Source organism: Bufo gargarizans, chromosome 4, assembly GCF_014858855.1.
Source record: "Bufo gargarizans isolate SCDJY-AF-19 chromosome 4, ASM1485885v1, whole genome shotgun sequence".
NCBI lineage: Eukaryota > Metazoa > Chordata > Amphibia > Anura > Bufonidae > Bufo > Bufo gargarizans.
The window spans coordinates 208,826,054-208,840,770 of NC_058083.1; the positions used below are offsets into that span (position 1 = coordinate 208,826,054).

A 14,717-nucleotide genomic window follows, 5' to 3' on the forward strand; every position below is an offset into this window, starting at 1 on the left:
CAGCCAAGCAAGAGGGGCATCTTGGGAGTTGTAGTTTTACCACAGCTGGAGTGCCAAGGTTAGCCATCACTGGACTCTACCCTATACTTAGAACGGAGCCCACAAAGTGCTGGAGAACACATTGTACATGAGCGGCCGCCCTCCATTCATTTCAATGGGACTGCCGAAAATAGCCATTTTCCGTAAGCCCCATAGAAGTGGATGGAGTGGTGGCCGCGCTTGCGCTGCGACTTTCCCATTCATTTCAATGAGACTTCTGAAAACATGTTCGGCACTCCATAGAAATAAACGGAGGACGACCATTCATGGCAGATACGCCCCTCTGGCACTTCTCCGAGCCCCCACCTATTATTGGTGACATATCCTAGCCAATGTCCAAGATGGGAGTTTGCATTTTCATGGTGAGAGGTTCCCTTAAAACATGCACAATTCTTTTGTTCTCAGTGGACATAAGCAGCCACCACTAAGGTATATGGCCAGCCTTATGGACGATAGACATTTGCCGCAGTGGAAACAATGATCTGCTGTACAATTGAGTGAAACGCTAAGGGTTCATGTACATTGATGCGTTATGACTCTGTACAAGCTGTATGGAGAAGCTACATGCCACTTATAGGAATCTGGTGGATGTGTTGTGAAGGCTCCTATGGAGTTCCTACGAATGTCAAGTTGCCCAAATAATCGCATTTGTGATGCCTTTCTAGTTTGCCAGAATATATACAGCTCTGCAATTCGACAGCATAAATATTTGCTGCAACTAGTTCTTCTAAATGAAGGATTTAAAGGACACTTCCTACTAACATCCCTAAAGTCGCTATACGACTACACAATTCATTCCACAACTGTAGTCACAGATACTAAGCTGCTTACACACGTCTAGCCAGAAAGTCCATTTAGGTCATGTAGGGTTGATAACCCAGCACCCAACAACAATTATGACTGAGAGACCTGGTTACCTTTACCAGTTGAAAATCATTTGGGATCTATGCGATACCCTGGCAAGGATAAACCAGTACAACCATACTGGGACTGTTCTTAGATCACATTACATAGAACATACATACAAATCATCTAGGCCATGTGTAGAGGAAGCACTGTTCCAAAGCCAAAGCACAGAGCCAAGAGTTGTGCAGCTGGCATAATCTGGTGCCAGACGGATGTCCTCATCTGCCACAAAACAGTCTAGGATGCGGAATACTAACTGGGCTATGAGCACAAAGACCAAACTCCACCAGCAAGTACCTGTATGCATTTATGTATTTAGGGACACCAACATATTGTGCGGCAGTGTGTTTGGAACGGTTTCAATTGGCATTTTTCCTTAAAACTAAAGCCTACTGATCGACTACAGGGAATGCCTGCAAGGAGGTTCACATGGACGTTGCTCTTGCCAGAAACTTAAATAGATCATGTGCTTCAAGGCAGCAGAGACGCTCATGTCTAATCTTGTAGAAACTTTAGCATGAGAGGGCCATTGTCCTACAAACTGGCTCCCTGCAGTTTAAAGGTTTAAGAAATCAGTCACTCTATGATATGTGCAAACAAGCTCAGCATAGGAAGCCCATGAAGAAACCATTATGCCTCTGTGAAAGAGACACAATGAATGTGAGGGGACTCATGAAACAAAATAAAGGGGCCATTTAGAGGACATTTCATGAAGGAACTGATCTTATCGGACTGACTACACATTTAATAAAAAAATAAAAAATAAAACATTTTAAAATCAAAGTACCCTTAGATGGTAGAGCAATGTTACAACAAAGTGAGACTGAAAACTCAGTCCAAAGACAATGCAATTCATTCCAGAAACTTCTATGTCACAGTAGGTACTAAAGGTGGACATATGAAAGAGGTAGAGTAGACATGTCTAATGGTGATTACTCAATCATGACTGGGAATAAAAGATATATATTTCACCATCTTAAAGGCAAATGTAAGTAGGTAAGGAGCATGCTCGGCCAACATTTCATATAACCTCTCCTCACAGCGGTGGTCATTAGGGATGAGCAGACTTCTGTTTTCAAGTTCAGCGTACAAGGTTCAGATTATCTAAGAATTCCGTTATGGACTCCGCTACCACGGAACATGGTCCATGATAGCAGATTCCATAACTGAATTCTTAGATAACCCGAACCTTGTATGCAGAACTTGAAAACAGAAGTTTGCTCAACACTAGTGGTGATGGATGGGAGGGATGGGTTGGGTTACTGCGGTCCCAAATTCTAGCCATCTGTGGTCAGAAATCTAACATTTATCCCCGTCTATAGGTTAAAAAATGTTAATTGCTGGAATACCACATTGAGCCCTGGAGTTTGTACAGTGACCTAGACTTCAGAAGGCTTTGTATTAAAGAGCTATAAGCACTTGTGCCCACGTATGGTGCTGCTATGCAACACCACGTTCTACAGAAGAATACCTCCTTAGTGTTGCACGAGGGGAAGCAAACAAGGTGTTCTCATAGATTCCAAATGAAGCCACGAGAAATAAAAACCTGTGAATTCTGCCATACAGTATGAACAAGTCTCAACGAAGTATTACACAACCAAATTGCAATAGTCTTAATAATAGGCAAGGAACATTTGAGAAGTGCCTTGATCATAAACCTGGATCTTAAGAACGTGACAAATTCAAACCTCAAGTGTGAGTTGGTCTTCCAACTTTGCAGGCAGGCCCCCCTCAACTTCCGTATAAGTGTTTTTGTGCGCATCCGATCCACATTTTTTGCAAGTCAGATGCGGACCCAATTCCTTCAATGGAGCTGCAAAAAATGGTGCGCTGTCCACATGTCCGTTCTGTGGCACCCACAAAAACAAAAAACAGAACATGTCCCGTTCTTGTCTGTATTACGGACAAGACAACTCTCTGGAGGGCTGGACGTTCCGTTCTACAAAATGTGGACCGCATATGGCCACAATTAGTGGACGACAAAAATGGAGTGGAGAATAAAAATCAGGATTGGATCATAGAAAGAGTTAAGATAGAACTTCTCTTTTTTTGAATTCACTCAAGGTTTTGGCTTCTAAAACGGCATCAGAAACCTGACCGTACGGCCGTGTCCATAGACTTCCGCTCTGACACAGAATGATCTACACTGCCACATAATACAGAGTTAAAAAATGACTATACATTCTATCAAATTTCATCAAAATGTTTGGCAATAATGCTGCTTACTGCCACTGCTGGGGTTAAATGCTGCATATCACTTGACCATAGAATACATAAAACACAAATCTAAAAGCAACCAATATTGGATTATTTGCCATACTAAACTCTGCTTTAGAAAAAACCATCAATCTGGAAAAGCCTTGAAGTCGTTCCGAGGACGGCTGTGCTGTCTAGCAACGTACTGGGTGATGGGTTTATTTTAATAAAGAATGAAAAATACAGAGGAGGCTCATGTATCATGGGGATAATGTGAGTGTTTCACAGCCATGGATACTGCCCCCAGCTGACTGCAAATGACAGCAAGAGCCTAATACAGTCATACATCTTTCACACGGCAGGATCGGCGGTTTCATTCAATTCAGCGTGAAAACAGAAATGGGATTGAAAAATAGGACAGTGACACAAATGAAAATAATATTCATGATGATCATAAATGGCCCATTAAGATAAAAAGAGCTTTGTACTAGCCTGATGAATACCTGATTTATGCTAATTCCCAACACTAGGGCCTAGTTCGGAAATTTAAAGAGACACAGACCTCTCTCATGGTACCGCATGCAACAGAACAAGCGCGTCTTTCAGATGCCAGACTGCACCACGTTAATAAGAAAGCCTAATTTTTTCTCACCAGTCGCCCCCGGTTACAGTACATATGGACCGCGAGGGCTTTTGATACAACCATCTAAAAAAAAAACTAAAAAATAAATAAACCCAACCCCTGCCTCATCCACTAAAGGTCAGTTCTCCAGGGATGTAGGAATGATTTCTGTGCTCAGTGGAAAACGTATTAATAAAGCTGACTGGAAGACAGAATGGAAAATTCAATTTTTGGAAGATAAATGTATTTTGAGCACTTTTAGCTGTGTGAAACGTGGACATACATGAATGGTTAGAATTTACAATCTCAAGACGCAAGCCTTGAACCATTGCACGTTCCTTGGAGAGCTTATTTTTGTACTTGCTCATGCAGTAGCAGGACACCTGTCAGATGTTCAGTCGGTGAAGACCTCATAACCGGCATCATATGAAAAACTGGTTTCCGTGCAGAAATATGGGCAGATGGCCAAAGGGCACTTTTGGCGTTCCATATTTCTTCTGTACGGTGTTCTATAGAGACACAGTGGCATCTTTTCTACAGAAAACGTCCCCGAATTCTGGCTCACACGTATCTAAAGTTTTAAATACTTTTTCCACCACTTCTGACAAGGGGTGGGCCAACTAATAGGTGGTATAAACATTGACTAGACAGGCTGAAGGTGCGCCACTTTTATCATCAGCCACTTTGAGAAATCTTATACGTTAGTAAATCTGCACCCCGGTGTTAAAGAGGTCATCTAATATCAGTGTTTCCCAACCACCGTGCCTCCAGCTGTTGCAAAACTACAACTCCCAGCATGCCTGGGCAGCCTTTGGCTGTGCGGGCATGCTGGGAGGTATAGTTTTGCAACAGCTGGAGGCACACTGGTTGGGAAACACTAATCTAAATTACATACAAACTCAGAAAACTCTTGTAAAAGGATCAATATTCACTGTTTTCATCCTTGATTCCTCCAGCGCTGTGCTCCTGTCCACTCCGCTTCTGAGATCATCTTCCTGGCTGCAGTAGTGATGCGCCATGCACAGAGATCACCATGCAGCCAATCACTGGCCTCAGCAGTCATGTCCCTTAGGGCTTAGGCTACATGCACACTGTGTGCTGTCCGCATTTTTTGCAGACCCATTGAAGTGAACGGGTCCGCATCTTATCCGCCAAAAAAAAAATATAACAAAAACGGACGGACACGGAAACAAAATACGTTAGCGTGCATGTAGCCTTATACTGCTGAGGCCAAAGAGTGGCTGCATCGTGGTCAATTTTTGGCTCAGGCAGCAGAGAAACTAGAATCGGCCGCAGCCGTCCTCCAATGTCAGCAGGCCATGCTCCACAACCTCTTCCGGCTGCTTGAGCACTCAGCTAGGAGACTTTTACAGCCTTCTACCAGGAGCAGAGGCAAGAGACTGGAGCGTTTACAGCAGAGACCAAGGGCATTTAGCGGTACGATTGGTAATATTGTCCGGGGGACAGTGCGTTTTGTTCAGTATCAATATTAATTATTATACATAAAATTTTGTCCAGGCCACATATTGTCTAAAACCAGCCCTGATGGCATGGCCTCACAGAGCCCTGTTATCATCATCAAGTCTGTCTGGGATTGCATGAAGGGACAGAATGACTTGAGCAAGCCTACATCCACACAGGATATGTGCCTGCCTGCCTGCCGGGTTCCTTTAAAATAACTGTGTGCCAGTCTACCTAGAAGAATTGATGCAGAGGGTGGTCACACCAAAGGGTGGTCATTTGCTTGTTCATTCACTTTGCATCGTCAATTGATAAATGAGAACCATTAACACATCTACTTTACAAAGCCTTCTAACTTTGCAGCATATTCCTCACACCTGCCTAAAACTGTATGCAAGGACTTGCTTCATCCACATCCATACTATAGACCAGGGATCAGCAGTCTCCGGCACTACAGCTGTTCTGAAACTACAACTCCCAGAGTGCTCCATTTACTTCTAGGAGAGTTGTGAGAACACCAGAGCATGTTTGCACGCTGGGAGTTGGAGTTTCACAGCAGCTGGAGTGCCGCAGGTTATTGATCCCTACAAAATGTACTATAGAAATACACGACGCAGAGGTCACAATGCAGTACCAAGGCTTCATCCTGATGATGGCAAAGACCATGGAACATAAAACAAGCTCTGAGGGACCTGGAACTCTCTTGACCAGGGATGCCCAACCTGCGGCCCTCTAGCTGTAGGGTGTCGAGGCATACTGGGAATTGTAGTTTTGGAACAGCTGGAGGGCCGCAGGTTGGGCACCTAGACTTACACTCCTGTGCATTTACTTCAGCATCTTCATGTCTTGGCTGTATACTGCATAATGAGGCCTGAGGGTCTGTTTTGTCAAAGAAAACTATGCATTTATTATACACCTATCATCAAACCAAATTCGTGTTGTTGCAACTTGCTGAAACTGGATTATCAGGACAAGCTACAACCCATACATGGAATCATCTAGACGTTTGCATCCAAAGACAAGAACACTTATACAACCTCCATGTATGTTCAAGAATACATGTGCAATGAAATATATATATATGCCCATACCATTCCAGGAGTATTAAAAAAAATATAAATGTTTTCACTGTGCACATTTAGAAGGAACGTCAGACAGAATACGTTTCTCAGCTCCTCGGACATGCCCCTTTTAGTAAATATGATCCTCATGAAGGTTCAACAACTGCAGCTCTACTTACTAAAATATATTCACTAAAACTGAAAGTTGACGGGTCCTCTGTAAGGGTGGGTCAGATCACGTTTTTGCCATCTGTTTAACATATATTGTGGGGGAAAGAAGGGGATACAAAAGCGTAGCACACCACGATTTTCCATTCTGCAGAGTCCGGTAAAAAATGCCTACGATAGATAGAGATATCTATCTATCTATTTTTCACTTTACAATGGAACTATGGTGATGGATGCCACATGTCTGAACTCTATGGTGATGGATGCCACATGTCTGAACTCTATGGTGATGGATGCCACATGTCTGAACTCTATGGTGATGGATGCCACATGTCTGAACTCTATGGTGATGGATGCCACATGTCTGAACTCTATGGTGATGGATGCCACATGTCTGCCACATGTCTGAACTCTATGGTGATGGATGCCACATGTCTGCCACATGTCTGAACTCTATGGTGATGGATGCCACATGTCTGCCACATGTCTGAACTCTATGGTGATGGATGCCACATGTCTGCCACATGTCTGAACTCTATGGTGATGGATGCCACATGTCTGAACTCTATGGTGATGGATGCCACATGTCTGAACTCTATGGTGATGGATGCCACATGTCTGAACTCTATGGTGATGGATGCCACTGGATGACACATGTCTGAACTCTATGGTGATGGATGCCACTGGATGACACATGTCTGAACTCTATGGTGATGGATGCCACTGGATGACACATGTCTGAGGCATCTGTGAACGTCAGTGTTAAGCGAAACTTAGTTTGTATTCTGTATGGAGACTTCAAATGTATGGGCTTCGTGGAGGCAAAATACCCTAAGTCCAAAATCTCACGAGACTTCATTGAATAACTTCAGACTTCAACTTGGAAACCATTTTAAAACTGGGATCTGAAGACGCCTTCAGAAGAGACTGGTACCCCGGTACCAAAGCCGACTTCGGATTACAGTTTTCAAAGTTGTAGAATCGAATGTCAAAGTTCTTCACCGAAGTCCCACGAGACTTCACCTCCGCTCAGCCCATACATTTGAATGCTGCACAGAGACAGATCTCCATACAGCATGGAAAGTTTTGAAAGAGGCGACTGCGGATCTATAATCCAAAGCGCACTTCGCTCTACACTAGATAACGTACATGTTTATGTACAATAAACAGATGGCAAAAACCATCATGTGAACCCAGCCTGAGAATTCCTAAACACGCCAGGAAAATCTCGCTCTTCCTTGTTGGGCTACTTTCACACTAGCGTTTTCTATTCCGCTACTGAGATCCGTCATAGGATCTCAATAGCGGAAGAAAATGCTTCAGTTTTGTCCCCATTCATTGTCAATGGGGACAAAACTGAACTGAACGAAACGGAATGCACCAAAATGAATTCCGTTCCGTTTGGTTGCGTCCCCATCACGGATAGAAAAACGCTGTTCGCAGCTTTTTTTTTTGTCCGCGATGTGGTGCGGTGCAGGACTGATCCGTCCTGACACACAATGTAAATCAATGGGGATGGATCAGTTTTCTCTGACACAATAGAAAACGGATCCGTCCCCCATTGACTTGCAATGGTGTTCAAGACGGATCCGTCATAGCTATAGAAGACATAATACAACCGGATCCGTTCATGAAGGATGCAAGCGGTTATATTATTGTTACGGAAGCGTTTTTTGCAGATCCATGACGGATCGACAAAAAAACGCTAATGTGAAAGTAGCCTTAATGCCCATCTGGTAAATAGCAATGATCGTTTACTTCCTGAATTATCAGCGCCATCTCTTCGCTTGGACCACACAGTCGCGGCCTGACCCTTTGCATCACACAGCCTCTTGTCAGTCTGTCTCTGCTCGCCTATGGGATGCAGACTGGACTGCATAGAGAGACTGGCATCTGGTCCAAAACTGAACTAAACGAAACGGAATGCACCAAAATGAATTACGTTCCGTTTGGTTGCGTCCCCATCACTGATAGAAAAACGCTGTTCGCAGCTTTTTTTTTGTCCGCGATGTGTCGATCCGAGTTTTCTTCATTTGGAGAGTCATGCGGAGCAACTGAATGGAACTGGTAACGTAAAAAGATCAATAAAAAAGGAAATTCCCGCCAAAACAAATTTACTGGAGGGACATTACAAATAGAGGAACAGATGAAAGAATTCCAGGAGTGCTCCTTTATATACATGAGTTGTAGAATAAATCCACTGTGACCATATATTCTACATCTGTGGTCACCAGCGACCTCCCTATCCAGCTGTTTGCATGGATTTTGTTGATAAGAGTTTCTGTTCCAGAGTTATGATCATTTTTCTTAATATACAGATTAGGCCTTTGGTGCAATGAGGGCATCGGCATTGCTCTTATTGCATCCAAGCTCCACTCCTTTCTGTAGTCAGCCCCTTCATTACTGCCTGACCCCATCATTCATAGCAGCCAGGGGAGCTGCTGGTCACAGAAAGGAGCAGAGCTTGGATGCAACAAGAGCAATGGTGACACCCTCATTGCACCAAAGACCTCATCTACATATTTAGAAAGTATCATAACAGGGGAGCAGGGCCTGGAATCGACAAGAAAAACGGATTCCCTTTAAATAAAATGTTAAATCCTGTTTTCCCCCTCAGATAGAAGCATCTCAGACAATTCTGGTTCCCACGGAAGGGCAGGCGCCGATTACTTGCTACAGAACAGAAGGTTAGGAGATCTTTCAAATCCCATCCGCACACACTAGGGCTGAAATGATTCATTGATTTAAATCGATGAAATCGAGCCAAAAAATCCTAGATGCAGATTCCCTGCATCGAGGATTCGTTTAAATCACATGACCACGGAGCGGGAGTGAAGGGAAGCTTCTCACCGCTCTGTGGCCTCCCGACTCAGCACCGCGCTGCAGGGCCTTGCGTTCACACATCGTCAGCGTGCGGGCTGACGCTGTGTGTGACATCAGGTCCCAGTGCATGCTGGGATGAGGACGCGCCTCCTGCGGACTCCATGTGCCAGCGCATGCTGCGAGGAAAGGCAAGAATAAAGTTAGCAGCACCAGCGGCGGGGAGGGAAGGGGGCAGCTAAGATTTGGCAATGGCATGTATAAAGTTATTGGCCGGGGGGAGAGGGGTTAATTGGGGCACCTGTGATTTGGTAATGGCATGTATAAAGTTATTGGCGGGGGGGGGGGGGGGTTAATGAGGGCACCTGTGATTTGGCATGGAGGGGCTGATACGGGGGCGTGAGGGACATTGAGGCACTGGGAAAGGGGGACATCATGGCAGCCTGTTCCTCCACCAGAGTTCACAACATAGCCTTAGGTACACATTCTGGCAGAAGAACAGCCTGCTGGAGTATACCGTATATTGGGTGTAGCTGGATACAACCAGCTATACGCTCTCATTGACTATAATGTGGTCCAAGGCCATCTGGCCACGTTCCGGCATACATGCCGCGTATCGTCCAAAGCTTTTCTGTCCTAACAAAACCCAGCTTGAATGCTGTAACAAGGCCGGACCCCAGTACAGCAGCCGGCAGATAACCCAGCTGTACCCGATATGGTACATTCCGGCTTCTGACCAAAAACACTTCTGCGTGGTTGAGCCCACAGGCTGGACTTTGGATGCAGTGATGGCTGTGCAGCACTGACACCTGCAAATAGCGCCTGTGAATAGGGAGAGGCTGTGACCCGACAACTGGAGAAAAATCCAACGGCGGTTGTCGCAGCAACTTGGAGTGACAGTGGAACCCCATTACACTGCACTGCGAGGCTTGTGCAGCCAGTCACTGTGCAGCTGCAGCCTTAGAGGATTTACTCAAAGCTTCATTTAAAGGGTTTGTCCAGATTAAGATAACATGGCTGCTCTCTTCCAGCAACAGCGCTATACCTGTCCATAGCCCATGCTCGCTACTGAGGTTCAGCTCCAATGCAAGCCCCAGGAGCGGAGTCGTTTCTGAAGGAAAGCAGCCATGTTCTTGTAATCCTGGACAAACCCTCTAAGACTTCTTTATAAAAGGTGCAGCAAAAGAATATTTCCTTATTGTGCAACAGCCAAGAGGCGGCAGGAAGGCGACACGGGCCACCAGTGCACGCGGGAACTGCAGCATTGACTCCACAACGGGGCAGTTCTTCCAGTGTAGTCACAGCACGTCACAAAGTGTATTCTCTGCGACCCGTCCATGTGAAAATACAAAGTGTAATATCACTGGGAGCTAAGGGTTAATCTCCAGGACGTTGGGTCCTTCCATGAGTAAGTGTAGGAACAGTCTCAAGGAGGCGTGCAGATCCTTCAGGAACCGCAAAGAAGCCGGAGGAAATACTTCATTTGTTGCTGTGCTGAAGTTTAGGCTTTACAATCAATGTCGGCTAGATCTCCTCCACAGTCCCAGTGCTGCACATACAGCATTCACCAGGCAGGCAATTCCAGATAATTCTATTATAGATAGACCCATAGGATTCCAGCAATGTACTACGTGTCTGATGTGTCATCGTTTATCTACAAAGATGACGCATATATGAACCCACACGTCATGTGAGCTCTGTGCTAATGTCATGGGTTACCTTGTTGCTAAGTGATTACTCTCCATGAGCCTTGGACCCAATACATGCATGTTGGCAGCAGAGGCACATGTGAGAGGCAGACACAGACTTGCCTGCCATGTAGCACACGTGACCTGCAGTGCGCACACATGTTGGCAGTAGAGGCAGGCACACGTGACCTGCAGTGCGCACACATGTTGGCAGTAGAGGCAGGCACACGTGACCTGCAGTGCGCACACATGTTGGCAGTAGAGGCAGGCACACGTGACCTGCAGTGCGCACACATGTTGGCAGTAGAGGCAGGCACACGTGACCTGCAGTGCGCACACATGTTGGCAGTAGAGGCAGGCACACGTGACCTGCAGTGCGCACACATGTTGGCAGTAGAGGCAGGCACACGTGACCTGCAGTGCGCACACATGTTGGCAGTAGAGGCAGGCACACGTGACCTGCAGTGCGCACACATGTTGGCAGTAGAGGCACACGTGACCTGCAGTGCGCACACATGTTGGCAGTAGAGGCACACGTGACCTGCAGTGCGCACACATGTTGGCAGTAGAGGAACACCTGAGAGGCAGACACACATGACCTGCGGTGTACATACATGTTGGCAGTAGAGGCACACATGACCTGCAGTGTACATACATGTTGGCAGTAGAGGAACACCTGAGAGGCAGACACACATGACCTGCAGTGTACATACATGTTGGCAGCAGAGGCACACATGACCTGCAGTGTACATACATGTTGGCAGCAGAGGCACACATGACCTGCAGTGTACATACATGTTGGCAGAGAGGCAGACACACAGACCTGCAGTGTACATACATGTTGGCAGCAGAGGCACACATGACCTGCAGTGTACATACATGTTGGCAGCAGAGGCACACATGACTTGCAGTGTACATACATGTTGGCAGCAGAGGCACACATGACCTGCAGTGTACATACATGTTGGCAGCAGAGGCACACATGACTTGCAGTGTACATACATGTTGGCAGCAGAGGCACACATGACTTGCAGTGTACATACATGTTGGCAGCAGAGGCACACATGACCTGCAGTGTACATACATGTTGGCAGCAGAGGCACACATGACCTGCAGTGTACATACATGTTGGCAGCAGAGGCACACATGACCTGCAGTGTACATACATGTTGGCAGTAGAGGAACACCTGAGAGGCAGACACACAGCCCTGCAGTGTACATACATGTTGGCAGTAGAGGAACACCTGAGAGGCAGACACACATGACCTGCAGTGTACATACATGTTGGCAGCAGAGACACACAGACCTGCAGTGTACATACATGTTGGCAGCAGAGGCACACATGACCTGCAGTGTACATACATGTTGGCAGAGAGGCAGACACACAGACCTGCAGTGTACATACATGTTGGCAGAGAGACAGACACACACCCAGCCCTGCCATGTAGCACACATGACCCAGGTTACCTAGCATGGAGAAGATGAAGTCCTTGGCCGTGTGGATCTCCAGGGCTCGCTGGTCGTCGTACTCCCGCTGGTCGTGCTTGCTGAATTCCTGGATGAGTTTGTTCAGCTCCTCTATCCGAGCTCCAGACCTGAAGTCCAGCTCCGGGGCAGCGGGCTTGCTGCCTCCCCCTACAGTGCCGGGCTTGGTGGGGATGGGAGCCGCCATCTTCACTCGCACAGGCAGCAGGATTAGACGAGAGCGGCGCTGCCTCCTTCCTTCCCCTCCCCGGGATGGTGGCTGATGGCTGCCGTCTGGGAGTGTGACTGACACCGGACTGGAGGAGGAGGTCTCTGACTGAAAGGGTTAATGGGAGAGCAGCCAGCCTGCTAGAGCAGCTGGAACTGTCAAGCTGGGAGGGGGGTTGGTGGACGGAGAATGTTGCATTCATTAGCTGCTGAAGGGTGGTTCACCCCCCTTTCAGAGAAGGCAGGAATGGTTCCGTCCCTGGTCTCCCCCTGTGCAGGTTTAGTGCCTCATTCACATGTCAGTGTTTGGTCAGTGATTTCCATGAGCCAGAACCAGGTGCAGATCTTTCCTTTATACCTTATGTCTGTGGAGCTAAGATCCGGGTTTTGGCTCGCAATCACTGACTAAACACTGACGTGTGATGGAGTCTTAAAGGGGTTGTCCGGGTTCAGAGCTGAACCCGGACATACCCATATTTTCACCCAGGCAGCACCCCTGATGTTGGCATCGGAGCATCTCATGCTCCAATGCACTCCCTTGCCTTGCGCTGGATCGCGCAGGGCACGGGCTCTTTTGTTTACAATAACACACTGCCGGGCAGAAGCTTCTGCCCAGCAGTGTGTTCTGTGATGTCACTGGCTCTGATGGGCGTTCTTTAGCCATCTTACTGTAATGTAAAGCCCATCCATTAGTGCCGGTGACGTCACTGGGCTTCCAGGCAGCCGTATTGAGAGCCCGGTTCGTCACCGGAACTCCTGAAAATGCCTTTGCCCTGCGCGATTTAGCGCAAAGGAGAGCATCGGAGCATGAACTACTCTGATGCTCAAGTCAGCAGGGCTGCCTGGGTGAATATGGAGGTACCCCTTCAACCCCTAAAGTACCGTCAGTGATTTGCCTAGGGTGTTTGGCACCCGGGGCGGGTATTTTCTCTGGCACCCCCCGCCCCCCCTCCACTAAACTTAAAAAAAATTGTAGACCCTCACAGTTGTATTGCCCTCATTGCATACCTCCAAATCGCAAAGAGGTACAATATGTGCGGCGCGCATTGCTTAATTTTTTTCTCCATATTAGGCCACACCTCTTACTCTGCCCAAAGCATATTTACTGACTGCGGCAGCTGGGGATCGGTTAGGTGAGTATAAGGGCCTTATGCCCTCCGGGACATATGGTCCGTGAGCGGCATACATCGTGCGAACGGGAGTGCACAGCATCATAGGTTACTATGACACTGTGCGCATCGGGCCGCCTGCGGGGCTATTGTCCTGCACTCATATGATCTTTTTTACAACATGTGGAGCCCCTGGGATAATTATTTTCTTACGCTTCAATATCCATTTAAATATTAGCATGTAAATCATCAGATTATAGAAATTGTTCTGGTCTAATATACAGGTAGAAACCAGACAGACACCATAGTAAGGAGCAATGTAGTAAATGTAGTAATGCACACTTGGGAGGCATGTCATTGTACAACCTTCACAGTAGTTTTGTCCAGATATGTGCCCCCTCACAGTAGTTATGCCCATATTATGCCCCCTCACGGTAGCTATGCCCACACTGCGCCCCCTCACAGTATTTATGCCTTCACTGTACAACTTTCACAGTAGTTATGCCCACATTGTGCCCCCTTAAAGTACTTATCTCTTTATTGTGCCCCTTCACAGTAGTTATGCCCTCTTTGTGCCCCTTTCACAGTAGTAATGCCCTATCTGTGCCCCCTTCACAGTTGCTGTGTCCTCTCTGTGCCCCTTCAGAGTAGTTATGCCCTCACTGTGCCCCCATAACAGTAGTAATACCCATTGTGCCCCCTTCACAGTAATAATGCCCACTCTGTTCCCCTATAACAGTTATGTCAACCCCCTTCACAAGAGTAATGCCCCCTGTGCCCCTTTCACAGTAGTAATTCCCTCTATGCCCCCTTCATAGTAATAATGCCCATTGTGCCCCCTTCATAGTAGTAATGCCCATTGTGCCCCCTTCACAGTAATAATGCCCATTGTGCCCCCTTCATGGTAATAATGCCTATTGTGTCCCATTCATAGTAGGAATGCCCATTGTGCCCC

General features: G+C 46.8%; 1 protein-coding gene across 1 annotated transcript in view; it reads right to left on the reverse strand.

Annotated features, from left to right (window-relative positions):
- Positions 1 to 13,113, reverse strand: part of MB21D2 (Mab-21 domain containing 2) — an 86,593-nt gene extending 73,480 nt beyond the window's left edge. Inside the window, exon 1 of the mRNA XM_044291103.1 lies at positions 12,429 to 13,113. Coding sequence (XP_044147038.1) covers positions 12,429 to 12,633 — 205 coding nt within the window. The 5' untranslated portion in view covers positions 12,634 to 13,113. The remainder of the gene's footprint in view (positions 1 to 12,428) is intronic.
- Between the last annotated feature and the right edge of the window lie 1,604 nt (positions 13,114 to 14,717).